This window comes from Acipenser ruthenus, chromosome 14 (assembly GCF_902713425.1).
Source record: "Acipenser ruthenus chromosome 14, fAciRut3.2 maternal haplotype, whole genome shotgun sequence".
Taxonomy (NCBI): domain Eukaryota; kingdom Metazoa; phylum Chordata; class Actinopteri; order Acipenseriformes; family Acipenseridae; genus Acipenser; species Acipenser ruthenus.
Genome location: NC_081202.1, coordinates 33,682,641 through 33,706,949, shown reverse-complemented (window position 1 = coordinate 33,706,949; position 24,309 = coordinate 33,682,641). Strand labels below are relative to the sequence as shown.

At 41.3% G+C, this 24,309-nt stretch overlaps 1 protein-coding gene across 4 annotated transcripts in view; it reads left to right on the top strand.

Moving 5' to 3' along the window:
* The window catches only part of LOC117419921 (exportin-T-like), a 34,921-nt gene that overhangs the window by 5,060 nt on the left and 5,552 nt on the right, over positions 1–24,309 (top strand). Inside the window, exons 4-20 of one of the 4 annotated variants that reach the window (XM_058986415.1) lie at positions 62–118; positions 1,624–1,693; positions 2,832–3,050; positions 4,836–5,041; positions 9,180–9,348; positions 10,328–10,564; positions 11,571–11,609; positions 12,276–12,338; positions 13,432–13,556; positions 16,096–16,240; positions 17,689–17,808; positions 18,726–18,820; positions 19,295–19,364; positions 20,522–20,760; positions 21,418–21,703; positions 22,477–22,666; positions 23,355–23,444. In XM_058986415.1, the coding sequence (XP_058842398.1) occupies positions 62–118; positions 1,624–1,693; positions 2,832–3,050; positions 4,836–5,041; positions 9,180–9,348; positions 10,328–10,564; positions 11,571–11,609; positions 12,276–12,338; positions 13,432–13,556; positions 16,096–16,240; positions 17,689–17,808; positions 18,726–18,820; positions 19,295–19,364; positions 20,522–20,760; positions 21,418–21,703; positions 22,477–22,666; positions 23,355–23,386 (2,362 nt within the window). In that variant the 3' untranslated portion in view covers positions 23,387–23,444. Of the gene's footprint in view, positions 1–61; positions 119–141; positions 293–1,623; positions 1,694–2,831; positions 3,051–4,835; positions 5,042–9,179; positions 9,349–10,327; positions 10,565–11,570; positions 11,610–12,275; positions 12,339–13,431; positions 13,557–16,095; positions 16,241–17,688; positions 17,809–18,725; positions 18,821–19,294; positions 19,365–20,521; positions 20,761–21,417; positions 21,704–22,476; positions 22,667–23,354; positions 23,445–24,309 lie in introns of those variants that run through there. The other 3 variants (XM_058986412.1, XM_058986413.1, XM_058986414.1) reach the window with 3 other exon arrangements.

The window sequence follows — 24,309 nt, the reverse complement described above, 5'->3', positions numbered from 1 at the left end:
TCTTTTGTCATATCTTGCGAGCAGTTGTAAAATAGTTTTGTGTTCTTGTTTTGCTTTTCAGCGATGACCATGTCAAGTTTTTCTGCTTCCAGGTTCTGGAGCATCAGATTAAATTCAGGTAAGAGCTGCAGCGCTTCAGTTTTACACTTCCTCTTGTTATATTGACCGGGATAAGTGGGATTATTTGTTATGTAATCGTTGCTGTATTACATTGCTCCCCCTTTCTAAACGCTGCACTCGGGAGCCGTAGTTGAGAGACCGAGCTATTTGTGTTCCACCTTCTAACGAGAATGCAAGTACTGGAATTACATTGTGTGGCTAATGTGAGCTGTGACTGTAGTGCCTTTTATAACCAGTCACATAGCTAAATTAACAGACAGGATTTACACATTTTAATCCCTTCTATGCAGGGGTGGAGGGTAACAGTAGAATACGTCACCTAAAATCCATCCAATAAAATGCTCATTCCATATAATAATATAATAGCAATAACACCCTAGCTGGCTATTACCATGCTTTATAAACTATGGTTAAGCTATAAATCAATACATCTCATCACTCAAATTAGTGTTATCCTTTCTTTATTTTGAACTATTAGTTGTTTTTCTATTATTATTATTGATTCTTTGAAGTTTCCCAATCTACAACTACAGTGGAACGTCGCATATCCGACCGTCACATAACCACCCTGATCAATGAACCGCCTCGCTAAATAAATATTAAAAGTAGGCTACAAGAGTAATGGCATTGGCAGCAAATGCAGCTTCCGCGATGGAAACAGAAAGAAAGCGTTATAGCAATCAGCCTTTTTGTGCGTTCCCCTTTTAAGAGAGACGGGCTGTGTGCGTGTGTCAGTCAGCTGCGTGTAGCAGTGACGTTTCAATACACCAGCCGAGAACGCTTTTTTTTGTGCATGTTTATATGGTGGAGCGCACGCTTGCAGATATCGACAGCGTGTTGTTGTAGCTTTTATATGCATTTGAATTAAACAAAGCAAGCTTCATAAACACAATGCTTACCGGCAGTTTGTTTAAAATAGCCGAAGCAATATTCAAACTGAGCTGCTTATCGGCTGTTGGCAATATCAAGAAAGAGCGTAAAGTACCGTGACAGAGATACTAAGAAAGCAGAACCAGGGTGGCAGGGACTTCTAGAGTTAAGAAAGAAGCCATCAGTTGGAGGTTACTGTACATTTACCGTTAGTTTTGTATTTTTTATTTTTTTTTAAAGCTTTGCATGGAGATGGCTTATAGCAAACCGCATAGCAACACTGTGTAACCTAATTAATCTCGTTTTACGTTTGCAGCCTTTTAAAGCAAAAAACGTCCCCATGTTTAAAGCATTTCGCGTGCTGTTTTTGTTCACTAACCTATTTATGGATGTGTAAATGCTTTTTCTATAGATGTTCACAAATCCAACTTTTTCACATATCCGCCTGTACCCCAGTCCACAGGGGGTCGGATATGCAACGTTGTACTGTGTTTGTATATTAAACAGTTTTCTTTTGGACTAACCCCAATTGGCACTAGATATGGACTGTTTAATATTACCTTCTGTGAAAGTGGCTGTATTTTTTAAAAAAATTTTTGTGGGACTGAATAGTTTTTGATTCTGGTTTGACAGATACGCCATGCTGACAGCAGTCCAACAGCAGCTGGTCAGAGAGACTCTGATGACTTGGCTTCAGTCTCAGGTGGGTGAGCAAAGCTGGGTTACTGTGTGATGCATGCATTGCTGCACAGAGGCTAGCCCTATGCTAATAACATGGCCGGTCTCAAGTTACTAGCCTTTTTAGTGGCTTTTAAAAAGTCCTCAATACCAAAACAAACAACAACTGTAATAAAGCTGACGAATGGGTTTAGACAGGATTCGAAACCTGAAGTTTAGTTTCTACAGTTCCTTATCAGCTTGCATATCATTGTGGTTGTGGTGGGTTGAGCTGCATGAGCCGATTATTTGGATCAGGCTCTCCGTAGGCGAGGGTCGGTGGTGCTGTTCCGGCTCATTTACCATTCAAAGAGTAACAAGTGAAGAAACAGCTGCTTGGATTTGTGTTGACTGCTGGAGAACATCAATCCACACACATCCAAGCAGCTGTTCTTCACTTGTTTCACTCTGAATGGTGAATCAGCCCGATCAACACCAGTGACTCTCACCTGATTTCTGTGGCGAGCTCAATCTGAATACAGTGATTGAATAATCGGTTTGTGCAGCTCTATTGCTGTGGTTCAAAGTATAGGTCGATTGGAATGACCGGGGTTCGGATTAGCTGGACTGTATTATAGTAAGACACCATATCAGAACAGAGACAGGATATCAGAAACCGTAGCTTCTAGGGAGTCGTTTAAACCAACCTGTTTACCTAATGCCTCAAAACTGTTGGTGGCGCACTGCACCAGATAACATCGCTTATACAATAAGACACCTTACACAGTGTGTTAACTATGCATACTAATGTGTATTATTATCAAGAGCCAAGAGCGAAAACATTGGGCGACTCACACCTAGATGTTAGGGTTTTTATTATCTTAGTGACCTGGATAAAGTGGCAATGCATGTACGGCTGTCCATATATGTGTGTGTGTGTGTCACACTTACATTTTTACATCTAGAGTACACTTATCCAACAGCGATGAAACTTGTAAAGGATGTTCTTAATATTGAGAGTATCAGAATCTGGGGCTATATGGAGAAACGTTTTGTGTTACTGTCAGTAAGAATGTCTCTTATACTGATACCTCTCTGCTGTGTGCTGATGTTTTGTGTATCTGTTTACTATCAGGAAGAATGTCTCTTATATGCCGTTACCTCTCTGCTCTGTGGTCTTTCAGCTCATGAATGCCCAACCTGAAAAAACTTTCATTCGCAACAAAGCCGCCCAGGTCTTCGCCTTGATGTTTGTGACGGAGTATCTCACCAAATGGCCCAAGTTCTTCTTCGATATCCTGACGGTGGTCGGGCTGAACCCGCGCGGAGTGGACCTCTACCTGAGAACGCTAATGGCCATCGATGCTGAAGTCGTGGATCGAGACATCGTTCATACAGCAGAGGTACAGCTGGCGCCTGTACCGTTCTTGCCATTTTCATAGCTACGAAGACCATTTGTTACAGCGGTTTTGAATTCCGGAACTTGTTTTAAAGGCGCAGTGTCCCTAGGGCTTAAAAATTATTTTGGGGGAATAAAAACAAACTGGACTGACGAAATGGTCCGTTACCAGAATGAACAGAAAATTATGCAGTACCAAAAACCTATGTTTTTAATATCCCTAGATTGATATAGTGTGTTCTACAGGGTGTCATAAGTCAGGCATCCTAGGCATAATGAGGCATGAAGGTACGACAGAGGGTGGGTTGACATGATATAACCACACGCTTAAGGCGTTATAAGACACAGAACAGAGTGCCTTTAACCCTTAAGTGTGCGGTTATATCATGTTAACCCACCCCTTGGAGTGGCTTAATGCTATTATAAAACGATTATAAAATGATTAGATGCACTTTTTAAATTTAACACAGCAAATTAAAAAAAATAATCTTTCCAATAACAGTAAATACTGTATCGGTATGCAGAAGAAAATAGTTTTATTTTCAAGTTTTATTGTAATAATCAGTTTATTCATAAATATTGATTAGAATGTGTATTAAGTAAATTTCTGTATATTAACATATTACTTGCTAATTTACTGTTTCGTTAATGGACATACATATTTAAACATAGTAAATTACATAAATAAATCTGATTCAACTTTAATTGTAGAGCAGTGATTTTTTTGAATAAATGTTCACTTGAAAATTGCCAGATATTATGCAGTTTGAAAAACAGCCAGAAGAGGAGCTGCAGGGGAAAGCAGTGGCGTCTGTATGATAATACTCACTTTGTGCCTTGTGGGAACTTTTTATTTTCTGTTTTCTTAGCTTCTCCAGCTCTGCTCGTGTTACTGGAAGATAGCGTGTTTTGTCTTTTCCACTTTGTCTGGTATTTTTAATTACTGTTAAAAATATTTTATAAGCATTGTTTAGGGCTGCAACGAAGGGTACATTTTGACCTTCGAAGGTTCGGAACACATTACTGAAGGAAGGGTCGAACCTTCAATGGTACTAATTTGCATAATTTACTGGTGACGTCACCATAACTACTTGCTTATATTGGATTGAAAATCCTATTTTACAGGTAATCCATATAAATGGAATTCACGTGTAGTTTAAAAATACATTATATAGAGCAGTAATCATGTTTTTTATAATTTAAGTAAAAATACACGTTGTTTATTTGCACGTAATTGATGCTGCTTGCGAGTAATCTTGCATTGCAGCAGCATGAACTGCAGTGGACTGAGGCAAAACAAACTTAATTTAACAGTCACCGTTCTAAGCAGGTTATCAGTCAGTCACATTTTTCAGTCAGTCACACTACAACCGCTATAGGTACCCCCCCACCCTAACCTTCTAATACAGCTCTAGCATTGTTACATTCTCTTTCGCTGCATTCACTTTTCTGCTGTGTGGTGGGCCTTTCAAAAAGCGATTGATACAGTTTTGTAGGATATTCGCAGCTTATTTAGAGGCCTTTTTATTGTGTTTTGCTCGTTTCGGTCACGTTCGGGTTGATGCCGTTATTTCACCGTGCCATTTTTGTCTGGTTCAGGAAATGAATCGTCTTCCCATTCTTCAACAGTTTTTTCCATTTAAAAACATTACAATTTGATTCTGGCTCTGACATTTTTTTAAAAATTTGAATCAAACATAACGTTTTGTATTTATTTATTTATTTTAACCTGCCTCTCTCATGGTTTTCCAAGGTTGCTGTTGACACACACATTCATTATTACTTTCAGACGTGTTCTCTTTACCTTCAGGAGACGCGTAGAAACACTTTAATCAAAGACACTATGAGGGAGCAGTGCATTCCCAGCCTGGTGGAGTCCTGGTACGAGATCCTGCACACCTATCAGCACAGCAACTCGGAGCTCACCTGTCAGTGCCTGGAGGTAGTGGGGGCCTTCGTCTCCTGGATCGACCTCAGTCTCATCGCCAATGACAGGTACAGCTTCAGTCAGTTCTCCTTGAGACCCGGGTTCTAATCCATCTTTTCTCACGATTGAAAGGAGTAAGAAGGTCCCCATAATAAGAACATAAGAACACGTACAAACGAGAGGAGGCCATTCGGCCCATTTAAGCTCATCTGGTTCCTAGCAGCTGACTGATCTTAGAACTTTGTCAAGTTGAGTCTTTAAATGATCCCAGCAATTCTGCCTCAACAGCATGACTAGCCCTTTGCGGTCCTATGTCGGACCTGGTCTGACATTGCAATTATTCCTATCCAGTCCAATGTCGGACCCTGTCCGACATCATCAAAAAAACGGGTTTCTAGTCGTTTTTTCTCCGGAAAAAGCAGAGAACCATTCAATGGCCGAGTGGGAGCGACAGGAGCCGAGACAAGCCGAAAAAAAAACAAAACAAGGGCGTATCTCATGAATAGTCATACTTGCCCCTGGCATCAGATAACGGCGGCCATAAGGAAACAAGCTGGCTGCAATTGCATCAGCGCTCAGAGAATATCACGGACATTTGCAGGGCTTTTTTCAGATGTTATAGTAATAAAATAATGACTTGGATCGCATTATTGAGGCGTTTGGTGATAAAACGAGTGATCAGGAGATGATTGATCGGTATGTACGACTATTATTATTATTATTATTATTATTATTATTATTATTATTATTATTATTATTATTGTTTTATTTCTTAGCAAATGTGAAAGCTATAGCGAACGAAAGGGTGGGGTGGGGCTGGAGATGCCTAGTGAGTGCTTTGTTGATATGCAGGGCCTTTTAAACCCGTTTGACTGTGGGAAAAAAAATACTTTTAAACAGCGCGTCTAAAATTAACTGCACGTGTGAAAATAAATTGGACCTGATGCGCCTGACATGCACTTAATAAATGGACTGCAAAGGGCTAGGCAGCCCATTCCATACCCCCACCACTCTGTGTGTAGGAGTGTATCCTTGTCTCTCTTATTTAACTGTCCTCTGGTTCTGGTTTCTGTACTGCGCTTAAAGTATTGGTTCGGGTTAACTATGACAAGTCATTGTAATATTTTGTAAGACTTCAGTCATGTTCCCCCATATTCTCTTTTGTGTCTGTAATTCAAGCTTGTGATTTTTCTGTTAAATTCAAATGAAGTAAACAGCAGAGGTTAAACTTACTTATGAAGGCACTAGAATTTTTAGTATCGTATATTTTAGTATCGTATAAGTTACACTTTATATTTTTAATTGAAGTTACAGATACATTTCTACTTAACCTTACTCATGAATAATTTCTTGAGGTATCATCAATATGAGTAAATGTATCTTGAATGGCTGCTTAGTTGATATGAATTCAAAAGGGAGTATATAGATGATACTGCACGGGGTAGTGTGTGGTATGAGAATATTCTCATTTATCACGCACTACCCCATGCAGTATTTTTTATAATCACTGGTGAGCAATTTTCTTCCTACCAGTTTTCTAAGGTTCTGTGTTGCTTGTTGTCGGGGGCTTGCTCTACTTAGTTTATGTCAGTGAGTTATTAGAGCGTGAACTGCATAAATAATTTTATTTTAAATAATAACACCTTTGACAGCTTGAACAAAGTTTAAAATAAGGTTTGCATTATGTGAGACAGTACAGAGTGCCAGTTATGTTGTTTTTTTTTTGCTGTCAGGTTTCCGTGGCAACTTGTTTTTGGAGAAGGCTGAAAAAAAGGTTGCCGTTTTTATGTTCACTAGTTTGTTCCGAGGGTGTTTGTGTTTGGTAACATTTCTGTGTACCTGCGAGAAGTGGCTTACCTTGAATCAGAATCAGAGTGTATCACAAAGCATCTTCGTCTGTGGATGGGAGATTTTTCGGGTGGCCGATTTTAATAGATGTTTACGGTGACTCAGCTTATCTCTATCTATCTCTGTCTGTCTATATCTATCTATCTATCTATCTTATCTATCTATCATACCCTCATACCCACTATGAAACACACTGAGTCTTCATTCAAGAACCATTTGCTGAACTACAGTGAGCAATGCTGTGCTCCGGTCTTGATCATGATAAAAATGATACATACCATACACTGAGTGTGCAATTCATATCACCCGACAACCGGGACAGCAAGTGTTGTGTGAGCGGCAACAAGTTTTACCATTATACTTTGCCCGTCAGACAAGTATTGAACAAATAAAATAAAGAAATGCATAACTCTGAACCGCAAAGCAAAGATATATAGAGAGTACACAGAAATACACATACCCTTTTAATTCACAATCCCTCAGTCACACACAGTAACAAACTTATTGAAATTAATGCAACAATACTATTAAATTGCCTTTGTCTACAGTAGGAGCCCAATAAAGTTTGACCGCCAGCTCTAGGAAGAATATTTAATATAATTACAAAAAACAATAAACTATTTTATCTTAATGTTGATTTAATATGTGAGGTTAAGTGTTTTGAAAAAAGTCATCTTCAATCAACTGCAGTTTTAATATGCAGGGTATCTCTCTACAGGTAGGACGAGTGCCCCTGTCACTTAACCAATGGTAAAGGGACAATGCCTTGTGGGTGCGCCTCTTTCTTGGTACTGTGTGCAGTGTTTTTGTCTTGTGTGCAAAAGATGTGACTGTCAGGTGCTGAAGTAGCCTTGAGAATTGCTTGTCAATAGAAAATTACTCTTTCTATATTTTGGATGTAGTTAGCTACTGTTATGTTATCTTGGTGTTTCAGTTTTCCCCCAGCTATCAGCCATTGTTCGTCAGAGAAGTCGCTGTTGGCTCGATGCCCAGACTTGTGGCCTTGCCGATCTCCCTGTTTTTCTCAAGAATATGCACATGTAGATAGCTTTCCTCACTCTCTCCCACCTCCTCTGCTAATCTTTCTGAACTAACAGAGTGTAGGAAATTGTGAGTTTAGCCACTCCAAGTGCAAAGCATTTACGCTGTAAAACAAACAGAGCACCCAAACGAGAATAATATTTGCTGTTATTTCTTTTCCATGTTATAACATATATGTTACGGTTTAGCAATTTATTTATTTTTTTAAAAAGCTACTTTAATAGAGTGGTTGGCAGTAGGTTTGTAAAGCTATAGATTGACTTAATTATTTTTAATACAACTTTGCGCAGCACCCACCAAACAAAATGATTTCTCTTTGTCCAATGGCCATATAGGAAACAAACGTATTAAACAAGCGTCATCATCGTTCTTCTGGGTGATGTAGTTTAGAAACCAATCCTTTAACCCTTCCGCTCCAGTGAATATTCTACCTGTTTGAGGTCTGACTCACCTAACTGACTTTCAACTTGTATCAGGACAAACATCCACCGAAAGTACACTGTATCATTCCTTTCTAAACAGCATAGAGTCTGAAGATTATTAGTAGCCACAACTCTCAGGAAGTATGATGAGAGAATTTTATGAGTACCGTGTCTGGTTTTCATTTTACACCAAATTTATTTATTTATTTATTTATTTATTTATTTATTTAGTAGTCACCAATTATAATTTTTTTTTTCTTTTTTTTTTTTTTTTAAGCTCAGCTCTTTTTTTCTTTTTTAAGCTTTTTTTTTTTTTTAAGCTCGGCTCACCGCTACCACCCCTGCGCTGACTCGGGAGCGGCGAAGACGAACACACGCTGTCCTCCGAAGCGTGTGCCGTCAGCCAACTTTTTTTCTTTTCACACTGCAGACTCACCATGCAGCCACCTCGGAGCTACAGTGTCGGAGGACAATGCAGCTCTGGGCAGCATGCAAGCAAACCCGCAGGCGCCCGGCTAGTCTACAGGGGTCACTGGGACGTGGTGAGCCGAGGACACCCTGGCCCACCTATTCTGTTCTGTAGATTTATATCCTATAGATTATATGGTTGACATATTAGTACAGAGTGCTATTGTCAACATAATTTGACATTATGCAACATTTCTATAGCATTTTATATAACCAAGGGACAGATTTCTACAAACTACAATATATTTCTTTTTCTACATTTCAATACATTTCTATGAATAGCTATAGAGCTCGATAACTTTGTACACAATTTTTTTTTTCTGTTTAAGTGAGCTCGTATTTTACAATACACTTCCTGATCTTAAGTTTAGTAGAGTACGTACTAGTACTTGCTGGTTCAGGTCTGACGACGGTCCTTGTGCTGCAGGTTTGTGAACATGCTGCTGGGTCACATGTCGGTGGAGGTGCTGCGGGAGGAGGCCTGTGACTGCCTGTTTGAGATCGTCAACAAAGGGATGGACCCCATCGACAAAACCAAGCTGGTAGAGTCGCTGTGTCAGGTGCTGCAAGCAGCCGGCCTCTTCAGCATTCAACAGGTATATATATCTTTCAGAAAGTGAACATTCTGGTGAAAATATAATCTAGCCTGACAATCTGTGCGATAAGGATGATCTTGTTTGTACCCAACTACAGCTATGGCCAAAAGTTTTGCATCACCTAGAATTTTAGGATTGAGACATACCAGTAATTAAAAAAAAAAAAAAATTATAATTTTATTTAACGTCATGTAATAAAAGAAACTACCAAATGATATTGCAAAAGTGTAACGGAAGCCATAACAGTAGTACAGTATTTCATGATGGATTTTGAAATGTCACATTTTTTTCTATTTGTCAGTTTTTCATTAAGTATATGGAAAATTACAAAGCGATATGTAATTCAATATGTTAACATTATTCAGCAGATTTCATTTGACTGACGCAAAATTAGTTAATTCTACAGGGTGATACAAAACTTTTGGGTATAGCTGTATAGATTACTAGAGAGCCGCTTGTACAACTGATGTTGCTTGTTAAGGAAGTTCTTCAGATCAAGTTGTTGAGGGTATTGAGGTTGGTCCACCAATGTTTTAAAGAGTTTGTGGAGTGTTTCTTTAAAGTGATACATATGTAGCTTTTGATGAATGTCTGCGATACTTTTTCAGTAACAAAGTGTATTAACAATTATATAGGGATAATCGATTACTGTTCCAACCCTAGTTTTGAGATCTGCAAAAAAGGGCCTAGTAACAAAAAGATCAGCCGTATAAAGTTACTGAAACAGTGTTTATAAGGTAGTGTCATGGGGTGCTGGGTACTATTTGTTTTCCAGGCAGCTAATTCAAAATTAAACAACATTTGAATATTTATTTAAATTTCGAAAGAATAGTCAAACTTGTAACAAGCCACATTTGTGCTTGTGCCAGTTTCAAAGTGGTGTGTGTGTTTTAAAAATTTTTTTTTAATGAAACACTGTTCGTGGTTGAAGTCCAGCTCGGTGACTCGGTGTGCTTCTGATTCTCTCCCCCAAACCTAGGAGGAAGACGTGGATTTTCTGTCCCGGTTTTCCAAGCTGGTGAACGGGATGGGCCAGTCTCTGATAATCAGCTGGAGCAGGCTGGTGAAGGTGTCAGATATGAAGGGCGCGCAGGACACCCTGCAGGCCATCGAGTCCAAGGGGCCTCTGATGCTGCAGCTGCTGGCGCACGAGGATGATGACATCTCCTCCAACATCATCGGCTTCTGTTACGACTACCTGCACATCCTGAAACAGGCAGGTTCTACTGGGGCTGCTTACGGGCAGTGAGCTACTTAACATGCACAGTCCAGTCTGATTCAAGCAGTTCTAATGGGGCTGCTCGCCCCTCACTCAGCTCTGTTAACATGCACAGTCCAGTCTGATTCAAGCGGTTCTATTGGGGCTGCTCGCCCCTCACTCAGCTCTGTTAACATGCACAGTCCAGTCTGATTCAAGCGGTTCTATTGGGGCTGCTCGCCCCTCAGTCAGCTCTGTTAACATGCACAGTCCAGTCTGATTCAAGCAGTTCTATTGGGGCTGCTCGCCCCTCACTCAGCTCTGTTAACATGCACAGTCCAGTCTGATTCAAGCAGTTCTAATGGGGCTGCTCGCCCCTCACTCAGCTCTGTTAACATGCACAGTCGTCTGATTCAAGCGGTTCTATTGGGGCTGCTCGCCCCTCACTCAGCTCTGTTAACATGCACAGTCCAGTCTGATTCAAGCGGTTCTATTGGGGCTGCTCGCCCCTCACTCAGCTCTGTTAACATGCACAGTCCAGTCTGATTCAAGCGGTTCTATTGGGGCTGCTCGCCCCTCACTCAGCTCTGTTAACATGCACAATCCAGTAGGATTCAAGCTGGCTTTTTGAGAAACCCTTTCCTAAGTCCTCTATACACCCCCTTCGGCCACAACTTTTTAAATTCAATTTTTTAGAAATTTGAAAATGGTTTGTTTGATCTCTGTGGAGTTCAAGAAATTGCCCTGCCAGAACTTTGAAAAAATAAAATAAATATTATGCGTTATAAAATAGATAGGACAATTAACATGGTACAGCTATACACACAGTGACTGAAGGGATATTCTGGGTTCAGAAGCATTGATTCCTCCAAACCCCATTTGAGGATTACATGTGTTTTCAGAATTAAAGCAGTTACAAAAGTATTGACTTCCTGTGCATGTAAACGTATCAAGAGTGAATGAACCAAGCCCTAACCCTTTTTGAGGATGACTTTAATGCTTTTTATTTTTTAACTTTATTTAGCTTCCGATGCTGACAGACCAACAGAAAAGCAATGTTGAGGTAAGACGTCTGGTATTTGTTGTTTTACAGTAGTGTTAACAATATGCCCCTAGTGTGTTACAATACAATTGCAGTTTCATTTTACAATACATTTTTTGTTGACTCTCTCAACACCTCATTAAACTGCAGACCACTGATGTACTATAGATGAATAAACAACTGCAGTAAAATAAGCATATATTATATATTTATTTTGGCCCATTGTTTCTTATGATCAATATTAGACACTGTAACTATTTAATTATGCTAGGGTAGTCTGTCTCTAAAATTACTTGGTGCTGGAAGTGTGTACAACCACATGAAAAGGATTTTTATACAGTATAATATATATTTCTGACAAATTCTAGCTGAAAATTTTAACTTTTGATAAACTAAGGAATTAAAATCTGTATTAAGATGATGGGGTCTAGCTTATCTATGAGTTTAAACAGTGGCAGGTCTAAATTTGTCCAGAAAAACAAATTGGGTCTCAACCGGAGATGTGATTTAAAGATGCCCTTGATGAATTAAACAGATGATTTATTATTGTGTAGAAGTGTCTGTTAGAACAGGACAGGCTAGTGCCTTCTAATTCTCCTGCTTATATGTTAAATATCATTGGTTATTGTTCTGCTTCTAATTCTCCTGTTGCTATGGTAAATATCATATTGACTATTTTTCTAACAGGCAATCATGTTGGCCGTCATTAAAAAACTGACTTACGACGATGAATACAATTTTGAAAGCGAGGTAAGAAACTGGACACCTGCCAAAGGGAATGGCCCTGAGAGAAATATTTTCCAAATACATGTACTTGCTTTTCTTGTAGTTTCCGAAGATTTCATTTTAAATTTGTTGCGTGAAAACGCCCTGAAAAACTGTCATTTCTGTTCAGTGAATAAGTTTTGTTTAGTAGGAAAAAATTAGAATTCTGACCCTTTGCTCTGTAGATTTGAATGAAGTGCATCAGAGTGATAGAGCAGCAGTGTGGAGTGGTGGTTAGGGCTCTGGACTCTTGACTGGAGGGTCGTGGGTTCAATCCCAGATGGGGGACACTGCTGCTGTACCCTTGAGCAAGGTACTTTACCTAGATTGCTCCAGTAAAAACCCAACTGTATAAATGGGTAATTGTATGTAAAAATAATGTGTAAAAAATAATGTAATTGAATGCAAATATAATGTGATATCTTGTAACAATTGTAAGTTGCCCTGGATAAGGGCGTCTGCTAAGAAATTAATAATAATAATAATAATAATGGATTGTTTTATAGAATTATTTCTGGTGCTCCATTCAGTGTGACCTGGTCAGTTGCCATGGTGCTTTAACAAACAATCCTGTCGCTCAACATAGTAACCCCCTGCTTCAGAGCTTTCCTTCACTGAGTCTCTGCTAGAAGCAGTAGAGCTACGAGTCAAATGAATATACCCTTATTCATACTGCATTGAAAATCTGGAAGTAATATACGACATCAGAAATATTCTGAATGTTTTTGAAGTACAGCACATCATCCTCGTACAGGTGAATTTACTTTGTCTAATTGTAAAGTTTCACAGCAACATTTTAAAACTTAAGGGGGTGAATTTCTTATTGCAACATTTAAAAAGAAAGCACATGCATTTAAAGACTCAAGAAACCTGAATTGCTTTTCAAGGGCCTTTGATTTTATTTGAATAGGACCATAGCTTAACAGCAGTTCCTAACATTTGTTAAATATTTACTGAAGGCTACACATTAAATATATTTGTCAATAAAAAGATTTTTCATTAACCTGTGTTAAGTGCTCTCTTCCTGCCCCAGTGGCGTTGCTTTACAGTAGTGAATGATGTTTGCTGTTTCTACCAGGGGGAAGATGAGGCGATGTTTGTGGAGTACAGGAAGCAGCTGAAATTACTGCTGGATCGACTGGCACAGGTCTCTCCAGAGCTTTTATTAGAGGCTGTCCGCAGAGTGTTCAACACAGCAATACAGTGAGTACAGGCAGCTACTGCAGAGGGGACGGCAATACAGTGAGTGCAGTCAGCTACAGCAGGGGTCCCAGAGCAATACAGCGAGTACAGTCAGCTACTGCAGGGGTTCCAGGGCAATACAGTGAGTAGTCAGCTACTGCAGGGGTTCCAGGGCAATACAGTGAGTACAGTCAGCTACCGCAGGGGTCCCAGGGCAATACAGCGAGTACAGTCAGCTACTGCAGGGGTTCCAGGGCAATACAGTGAGTAGTCAGCTACTGCAGGGGTTCCAGGGCAATACAGTGAGTACAGTCAGCTACCGCAGGGGTCCCAGGGCAATACAGCGAGTACAGTCAGCTACTGCAGGGGTTCCAGGGCAATACAGTGAGTACAGTCAGCTACCGCAGGGGTCCCAGGGCAATACAGCGAGTACAGTCAGCTACTGCAGGGGTTCCAGGGCAATACAGTGAGTACAGTCAGCTACCGCAGGGGTCCCAGGGCAATACAGCGAGTACAGTCAGCTACTGCAGGGGTTCCAGGGCAATACAGTGAGTACAGTCAGCTACTGCAGGGGTTCCAGGGCAATACAGTGAGTACAGTCAGCTACTGCAGGGGTTCCAGGGCAATACAGTGAGTACAGTCAGCTACTGCAGGGGTTCCAGGGCAATACAGTGAGTACAGTCAGCTACTGCAGGGGTTCCAGGGCAATACAGCGAGTGCAGTCAGCTACTGCAGGGGTTCCCAAGCTGGGGGCCGCAGGATGGTTCCAGGGGGCTGCAGCACATACAGAAATGTTCTCTTCCCAAATGACCCTGACAGAGCGATGTTCCCCAGACTGGGGGAGAAATTCATTTACACTGCTTGGGGTTATTTCAAATGTAACACTGATGTCAGCTTGTGTCTGCACTAACAGTATGTACCATTATACAACAAAAAGGAGGGATTGTAAGGAGAACAAAATAATAAATTATATTAATGCACATTATAATTATAACTAGGGCTTCTGATTTTTGTTTTTAACCGCTAAAACCTGATAAAACACCCCCCATACAAAAAAAATGAAATTGGTGGATAGCCAATAAACACTGGAAAAGAGCAGAAAAACTGTGGAAATGGTTAATCAATTCATGTTGACTTTACCCTTTTCCCATTTAAAAAATAAAAAATAAAACCTACTACAAAAATAATAAATACATTTCCCAGGGCTGCTGAGCAACGTCCCGCCTTCCTGACCTGTATCTATCATTGATTTGTTCTGAATACTTTAAACACGCCCCAACTACTGAGTGACAGCACATTTCTACGTTTCTATTGGAGACTCCGCTTGCGAGATTTAAAACAAAATTATAATCAGGATGGAAGCTTGTTAGTGTGATTTAAAGCTGTATTACAGTTAAGATATGGAGAATTTAAAACAGAGTTGTGGCGAAATGTACAAAAATGCCTCCACACAAAAACCCCAGAAGAATGTGCCCGTGATCATAGGGATTTCGTTGTGGAAGACAGCAAAGGAAAGAAGGTACAACTTAAGCGTGCAAGTACTGTCGAATTCATACTAATACATATTTTGACAGAAAATGAAAACGCTCAAGCATTTTGGAAAGTAACCGTGAGAGTATATCACAAATGAAAGCCCCCCCCCCAAAAAACATTTACATACAACTTGAATAGATAAAAATAAGCACCGAAAAACCGAAGCCCTAATTATAACATCAAATTAAAATAAATAAGTAAATGCAGGATTTATGCCAATGTGTGGTTTCTCAGTAGAAGTTCTTGATATATTTTCTTCCCCCTATATAACTAAAATACGCCATACAGCTTACCTTTACAGGCTGGTTTATGATTTTTATAATGGAACCTTACCAGATGTCGTAGTGTTGTATTTTCAGCTACGTTGTATGTTACTAGCCCACTTAGTTTTAAGTGGTAAACAAAAAGCAAGATCTTTTGGATTGTCAGTGTTTGTTCATGCCTGTGCAGGAGCTGGCAGTGCGCTGCGTTCATGGAGCTGGTTTGCAATGTCAGTGTTTGTTCATGCCTGCGCAGGAGCTGGGAGTGCGCTGCGTTCATGGAGCTGGTTTGCAATGTCAGTGTTTGTTCATTCCTGTGCAGGAGCTGGCATGGAGGTGGTTTGCAATGTCAGTGTTTAATGCCTGCGCAGGAGCTGGCAGTGCGCTGCGTTCATGGAGCTGGTTTGCAATGTCAGTGTTTGTTCATTCCTGTGCAGGAGCTGGCAGTGCGCTGCGTTCATGGAGCTGGTTTGCAATGTCAGTGTTTGTTAATCCCTGTGCAGGAGCTGGCAGTGCGCTGCGTTCATGGAGCTGGTTTGCAATGTCAGTGTTTGTTCATGCCTGTGCAGGAGCTGGCAGTGCGCTGCGTTCATGGAGCTGGTTTGCAATGTCAGTGTTTGTTCATGCCTGTGCATGAGCTGGCAGTGCGCTGCGTTCATGGAGCTGGTTTGCAATGTCAGTGTTTGTTCATGCCTGTGCATGAGCTGGCAGTGCGCTGCGTTCATGGAGCTGGTTTGCAATGTCAGTGTTTGTTAATGCCTTTACAGGAGCTGGCAGTGCACTGCGTTCATGGAGGTGGAGGTAGCGATCCGACTACTCTACATGCTGGGGGAGGCTCTCCCTGCCTCGCACGGGGCTCACTTCTGTGGGGACATCGCCAAGGCCAGCGCCCTGCAGGACATGATGAGAACGGTAGGCACACACACCGGGACCATCAGTATTAACATATTTACACTGCAGCCTGATATTCACGTGAACCAGCCATCTGAGATGGCTTTAGAATATATAGTATACCCCTATTGACGTGATACAGCCTTCTAAAATTCCTTTTGAATATTTTATACACCCAAATATTGATGCAATACAGCCTTCTGAAATGTCTTTAGAATATACAGTAGACCCTGACATTGATGCAGTACAGCCATCTGAAATTTCTTGAATATATACTGTAGTAGAACCTGCTATTGATGTGGTACAGCCATCCTAAATGTAATTGTATCGGATGGAAATGACGTTGCATTATAAATTGGCTGTATTGTTTCATTGTTTAACAATAAGTTATAGTTAATAATTGTAGTGTAAGGTATGCTGTAAGGTGCAAGCTGATTTTCACTCTCCTGCACCCTATATGATATTCAGTATATGTACAAAGCTTGCAAATACTTAACATATAAATACAGTAAAACCTGATTTAAAGACCATCTCCGTAAAAAGGACTTTTCACAATTGAGGCACTTTGCAGTCCTGATTTTGCCGTCAATGTAAAGCCAATATTAAGGTCATAATCAGCAGTTCCAGATGTATCAAGTCAATGTTAAACTACCTCTAATAAGACTTAACATGCTGTAAAACCACCTCTCTAATGAGACTTAACGTGCTCTAAAACTATTAACCCTTTGCGGTCCATTTATTCAGCGTGTGTCAGGTGCGTCGGGTCCAATTTATTTTCACACGGCAGTTAATTTTTTTCCACAGTCAAACGGGTTTAAAAGGCCCTGCATATCAACAAAGAACTCAGTAGGCATTTCCAGACCCGCCCCACCCTTTCGTTCGCTATAGCTTTCACATATGCCAAGAAATAAATAATAATAATAATAATAATAGTCGTACATACCAACAATCATCTCCTGATCACTCGTTTTATCACCAAACGCCTCAATAATGCGATCCAAGTCATTATTTTATTACTATAACATCTCAAAAAACCTCTCCAAATGTCCGTGATATTCTCTGAGCGCTGATGCAGTAGCAGCTAGCTTGTTTCCTTATGGCCGCCGTTATATGATGAGATACGCCCTTTTTTTTTTTTTTTTTCGGCTTGTCTCTTGCTCCTGTCGCTCCCACTCTGCCATTGAATGGTTCTCTGCTTTTTCCGGAGAAAAAACGACTAGAAACCCGTTTTTTGTGTCTTTTTGATGATGTCGGACAGGGTCCGACATTGGACCAGATAGGAATAATTGCAATGTCGGACCAGGTCCGACATAGGACCGCTAAGGGTTAAACCCTCTGAAAATAATGTAACTTATTTGCACATTTTGATTGAACCCACTCTTGTAGGAGTGCTCTGTATACAATGCTAAATACTGTAGCGGACACACTAACCCTTTCCCCTACTGATTTCTCCCCCCCTGCTGCTCCAGCTGGTAACCTCGGGTGTCAGCGAGTATCGGCACACGTCTGTGGTGCTGGAATTCTTTGAAACGGTGGTGCGATACGACAAGTTTTTCATTGTGGAGCCCCAGCACATTCCACATGTTTTGGTGAGTAACTTTAATCCTTGCCTATTGTTTATACATGCAACATCACCCTACCATACCTACCCTAATAAAAATGTTGTTGTTAGTTTAGTATTTGTAAGTAATTCCAGGTAGATGGTTTGCTTGGGTAACAGGAAGCAGAAGAGACCTTTCATATTATGTTATCTTTGAAATATCTGCCTTTTCCAAATTGAAGTAAAAAATCTAAGCAGTGATAATATTGCGAGTGCTAAGAGGACTTTGGTTAGCGTGCCTTTTAAATAAGATTTTGGATTCAGTGGAGGGATTTCAAGGGGCAATGATGATTATAAAAGAAATAATGCACACCCAACCGTAATTAAACATCCCTGTAAGAGACACTTGTATGAGTGTGGCTGCTAATACCTCATAAACCTTTACAACTGAAATGCAATTTTCAGCCTTGTGGAAACTGCGTGCAAATCAATTGGGCCCCTTCACTTTGACTTAAGATGGGCACCGTATTGTGGTCATGTGACTTTTATAATGCAGAGTACACTTTGAGTTATTGTTTTAATGTTTGTTTCGCAGCTGTATTCTTTGATCTATTTAAGTTCCATTACCATGGTTGTCCAGTAAAAATGAACCTGTTCACTGCCGCAGCACTTTAAACTCTGCCCATATCAATGATATAGACCATGTGCTTTGACTTAGTTGGTACACAGTTGTAATTTATGATTCCCTCAGTAAAATCATTACATATAAATGGTGTTATAATGTACAGTTCAGTGTACTTCATTTGTTATAATTAGAGACTAAATCAGTGAAGATGTTTTGTGTTTATAATTTACAGGTGGCACACGCAGTCCTAAACAACTGTAAATATCACTCCTGTAGTTTATTCAGATGTAAACTTTTACCACTAATTCTATCAAAATGAAACATTCTTTTCTTTCCCCCAGATGGCATTTCTAGATCACCGGGGCTTGCGACACAGCAGCCCCAAAGTACGAAGCCGGACGTCGTATCTGTTCTCCAGATTTGTCAAGACATTGCAGTAAGTGAGCCGTGTGGCTGAGACCACCGACACATCCGGGCGAGAGGCAGGAGAAATGTACTACTTGCCAAATTATTCTTAACCAGTAATGAAGCTGCTTTTCTGAAACTACCGCTTAGACGAGCATGGTCTTTTTGAATATTTCAGTATTTGGATGAATGTTTTGTATTTCATTTTAGCTGGAAAGTGTATAATATAGCCCTGTTCCACATTATGAGGAGTAAAGATGGCTCAGAATTCCTGTTCATAGCAATCTCAGTTACTGACAGACTTGCTTTGGTCAAATGTTGTTGCCGTCCACAATTAGCAATAGTGCATTTAAAAAAATGCTTGAAGTCATTAAGTGCTACTGGAAAGAACAGCAAACGGCAGACTAACCCTTAAGTCTTTCTTTCTTTCTTTCTTTCTTTCTTTCTTTCTTTCTTTCATTCTTTCTTTCTTTCATTCTTTCTTTCGTTTTGTTCCTTCCTCTAGCAAACACATGAGTGCCTTCATCGAGGATATCCTGAGCAGAATCCAGGACCTGCTGGAGCTGTCTCCTCCTGTAAGTACTGACAGTCAGCAGGGAGCAGCTTTCATACACAGGGAGATATAAAATAAAACCACTTTATCAGATTGAAAATGCACTGTTTCATGATCATCGCGCACTGATGTTCATTTCTAAAAGTTTAATTTATTTTATAGTAACTTGATGCACTGAACTGTGTACTTGTTCACCGTGTTAACTTGATATGTAAATAAATCCTCTTTGTCTGCGGGGCGTATCAACTTCAGCCTCCGTCTCGATCTCCTGCCTGTCACTCAGCAGCGAATGCACACACCCACACGGCAGATGGCTACTTTCGCAAGCATTAATACCCTGTATCTTTCTAAACAAGGGATTTTATGGGAGATCCCTAATAAAAGCTGACTCTCAAAACAATAATTGTTTGAATATAGTAATTGCCCGACTTTTTACATATCCGCCCTTACTCTGGTTCCACCGCAATTGAATACACAACAGATTACTGTAATTCTCAATTAGCCCTTTAGCTGTTACTCCATTCAAGTGCAATTGACCACTAACCAATCTTTTACAAGGTGACCGCGATTAATTGTTCACCATGTTTCATTCCGTACATTTTTGTAATCTCCAATCATTTTAAACCGAAGTTACTCTACTTATGCCAAAAGTCACCTCCATTAAACTGCTTTAAGATTACCCATGCATTTTACTCTCATGATATTTCCAATACATTTTCATCCTACAGATGGCTCTTGCCATTTAGTTGAGAAGTATCCGGTTTTAAGGCTATTTAATGGATTTGAATAGAATAGAATAGAAGAAAAAATAGTTGCCTTTGGTGGGTACTTACTGACCACCGTAAAATGAAAGCAGTGCTTTAATCTGGAAAAACCATATCTTTTTAAATGCCTTTGCTATTGTTTCGTCAGTCTTTTTAGTTCTGGTCGGCCAAACCTATTTCAGATTAGAGTCTGAAATTGTATTCCATTTTGTGTTTGTATTTTTCTGGCTTTTTAAGAGCCGGTTGCCTCTTTTAGACAGAAGGGTTTGGCAGTCGTGGATCAAACGGTGAATTTACAGCCTTGCAAAACCGCAAGGGGGTTGCAGTCCCACCCGGGTCCGCTCCTATGAGAGTTTCCTGTTCCAGGCCGGTTTCCAGTATCAGCTGCTGTGAGTTTTTCTTATTGTTGTTCCAGGAGAACGGTTTCCAGGCCTTGCTGTCCAATGACGACCAGCTGTTTATTTTTGAAGCGGCTGGGGTGCTGATCGTCAACAGTGAGTACACTGCAGAGCGGAAGCAGGCCCTGATGAAGAACCTGCTCACCCCGCTGATGGAGAAGTTCACAATCTTACTGGACAAGCTGCCCATGGAGCAGGACGAGGGGAGGCAGGCCGCGCTGGCAGACTGTCTGAACCACGCGGTGGGCTTCGCCAGGTCAGTGCGCAGCGATCAGTAGCACAGCCCTCCATAGAGGAGAGCAGTGTCCAGAAATGTTGACACCCTGTGTTCTCGGAATCTCAAGCCACCAATGAGCTCTCTGGATGAACTGATACTAGTGATTGGACCTGACAGAATAATTCCAGAAATCGCGCATGTTTTGCAATACCATTATCTACATAGTTCTCCAGGGTGTAGTTTTGAAAGAAACACAAGCTGAAACAAATTTGGATTTTCATTTTAAAACATCTACTACTACAAAAGGTTAAAGAATGTTCTCAGTTTCCAGGCCTTGCTCTCAGGGAGTCTTACGTTTTTTAGGTCATTTCATTCCAGCAGTGTCTTCTGGGTCATGTAACTGGCTGAAAGCATGTCAGTCAATTGGGGAAGCAGCTTGTTGGTTAATGGCAGGAAAGAAGCCATTGAAAGGATGGGGACAATTCAACTTCCTTGGAGACTTTACCTGGAGAGTGAAATTGACTCTCACCCTATAGAAACCATTTTATTTGATTTTTTTTTTACATTTATATACTTCCTCAGACTGGGGACCTAGGAGTGCAGTGGGGTTCCAGCGTGATTTCCGACCGCATATGTTAACATACAGTGCTAAGATAAGCAGAAAGGGTTAATAAATGAATGGGGTATCTTTTGCAGTCGAACCAGCAAGGCGTTCAGCAACAAGCAGACCGTGAAGCAGTGCGGCTGCTCGGAGGTGTACCGCGACTGCCTGCAGACCTTCCTGCCGGCTCTCAGCTGCCCCGTGCAGAAGGAGGTCCTGAGGAGCGGGGTGCGCACCTTCCTGCACAGGATGATCATCTGCCTGGAGGAGGAGGTGCTGCCCTTCATCCCCTCCGCCTCTGAGCACATGCTCAAAGACTGCGAGGCCAAGGACCTGCAGGAGTTCATACCGCTCCTCAACCAGATCACTGCCAAGTTCAAGGTACAGTCAAACCCTGCTGGGACCGGAAAATATACAGTGTGCTGGGTTACAGGGGTACTGTCAAATTTAACGCTGTCGCCAAACAAAGAAGTATCAATGACGAACTATTTGAAAGGCAATGGGTGCGTTAAGTGTGTGAGCCGCTCAGTGAAAGAACCCACTTAATGGCATGCTCAGTGCAGCTCCTACTGAGCAGCTCAGAGCGCTACAGCGGGGAAATTCTTGCTCTGAGCCACTCAGTTACTTAACGCACCCTCTATTGCAGTACATACAGTAGACGTACAAGCCAGGTGTACCCAGTAATTCAAGGATTGGATTCATTGTAATTTTACTTTTTCCATTATGTAAACAAGAATTGTACAGTAGATGTACCATACCTGCGGGACATACCTAATTATAATTATAAACTTAACCACATAACTCTGTGCTGGACTTCACAGACACATTTACATTGATTTTTAGCTGACAAGATTTAAGAATTGTGCTGTATTGTAGAGGGTATCACAGCAATATTTAATTCAAGATTAAAAACCTATTTGTTTGACAAGGCATTTTATTATAATTATATTATTATATGTACAGCGGTTTGAGGTGTTTCACAGAAGGCACGTCATAAATCCCTATTGTATTGTATTGTATTGCATGGCTTTGTATTGTATACTGTAAGTTCCGTTGTATTGTATTGTATATTGTAAGTTCTGTTGTATTGTATTACATGGCATTGTTTTGTATGTTGTAAATTCAGTTGCATAGCATTGTATCTGTGTCTGCAGGCCCAGGTGTCCCCCTTCCTGCAGCAGGTCTTCATGCCTCTGGTTCAGGCGATCTTCGAGGTGCTGGCCCGGCCTGCCGAGGAGAACGATCAGAACGCCGCTCTGGAGAAGCAGATGCTGCGGAGGAGCTACTTCGCCTTCCTGCAGACGGTCGCAGGCAGCGGCATGAGTGAGATCATTGGCAACCAGGGTGAGACTGAAAGAGGCTGCTGTGTTTGATGCCAGGAGCTTCGGGGGCACTGCAATGACTCTTCAACCTTACAGTGTGTGCTGGCTGACTTGATATCTGTCAGTTCTTTTTGAAAAGCTTCAGCTACAGGGGGTGGAGGGGGAGGGGGGATATATTTCTGGGTATGTCGTGGTGATCTACTTTTTTGCCACACCAATAGCTCTAATTTTATATGTACAGCAGTTGTGGTGGATGAATGTTATTAACATCTATTTTACACACAAACCTGAAGCCAACATTGCCATGTAGTCCATTATTGTTGAAAAATGCGTTGAAAAAAGAAAGTAGATTACCTTTTAGAAAAGTTTAGGTAACATTTTTTTTTTCTGAATTGACTGCTTTGTAGAGCGGTGAAGAATAAGTGTGTGTCTTAGTTCATATGGATGCATGCTCTCCCAAACTCATTTAATTGTTGTCTTTAACAAAATAGTCCTTCATTAAATGATCCTTTTAATCTTATTACGCATCCTACAAGCAGCCCGTCAGGACCGTCGCATGTATAGTGATACATATCGTATTGCAACCTGCATATCGTGATATGTGCCATATCGTTCCACCCCTGCTGCTTTTGTAAACCTCTCCGAAGTGCATCAGGAATGCTGTGTGTGTGTCTGTGATCCAGCAGGAGCGACTCCACTATGTTTTGCAGGGGTAGAGAACGTGGAACGGGTTTTGAAGTGACTCTGCTGTGTTTTGCAGGGGTAGAGAACGTGGAACGGGTTTTGAAGCGACTCTGCTGTGTTTTGCAGGGGTAGAGAACGTGGAACGGGTTTTGAAGCGACTCTGCTGTGTTTTGCAGGGGTAGAGAACGTGGAACGGGTTTTGAAGTGACTGCTGTGTTTTGCAGGGGTAGAGAACGTGGAACGGGTTTTGAAGTGACTCTGCTGTGTTTTGCAGGGGTAGAGAACGTGGAACGGGTTTTGAAGTGACTCTGCTGTGTTTTGCAGGGGTAGAGAACGTGGAACGGGTTTTGAAGTGACTGCTGTGTTTTGCAGGGGTAGAGAACGTGGAACGGGTTTTGAAGTGACTCTGCTGTGTTTTGCAGGGGTAGAGAACGTGGAACGGGTTTTGAAGCGACTCTGCTGTGTTTTGCAGGGGTAGAGAACGTGGGACGGGTTTTGAAGCGACTCTGCTGTGTTTTGCAGGGGTAGAGAACGTGGAACGGGTTTTGAAGTGACTGCTGTGTTTTGCAGGGGTAGAGTACGTGGGACGGGTTTTGAAGTGACTCTGCTGTGTTTTGCAGGGGTAGAGAACGTGGAACGGGTTTTGAAGTGACTCTGCTGTGTTTTGCAGGGGTAGAGAACGTGGAACGGGTTTTGAAGTGACTCTGCTGTGTTTTGCAGGGGTAGAGTACGTGGGACGGGTTTTGAAGTGACTCTGCTGTGTTTTGCAGGGGTAGAGAACGTGGAACGGGTTTTGAAGTGACTGCTGTGTTTTGCAGGGGTAGAGGACGTGGAACGGGTTTTGAAGTGACTCTGCTGTGTTTTGCAGGGGTAGAGAACGTGGAACGGGTTTTGAAGTGACTCTGCTGTGTTTTGCAGGGGTAGAGAACGTGGAACGGGTTTTGAAGTGACTGCTGTGTTTTGCAGGGGTAGAGAACGTGG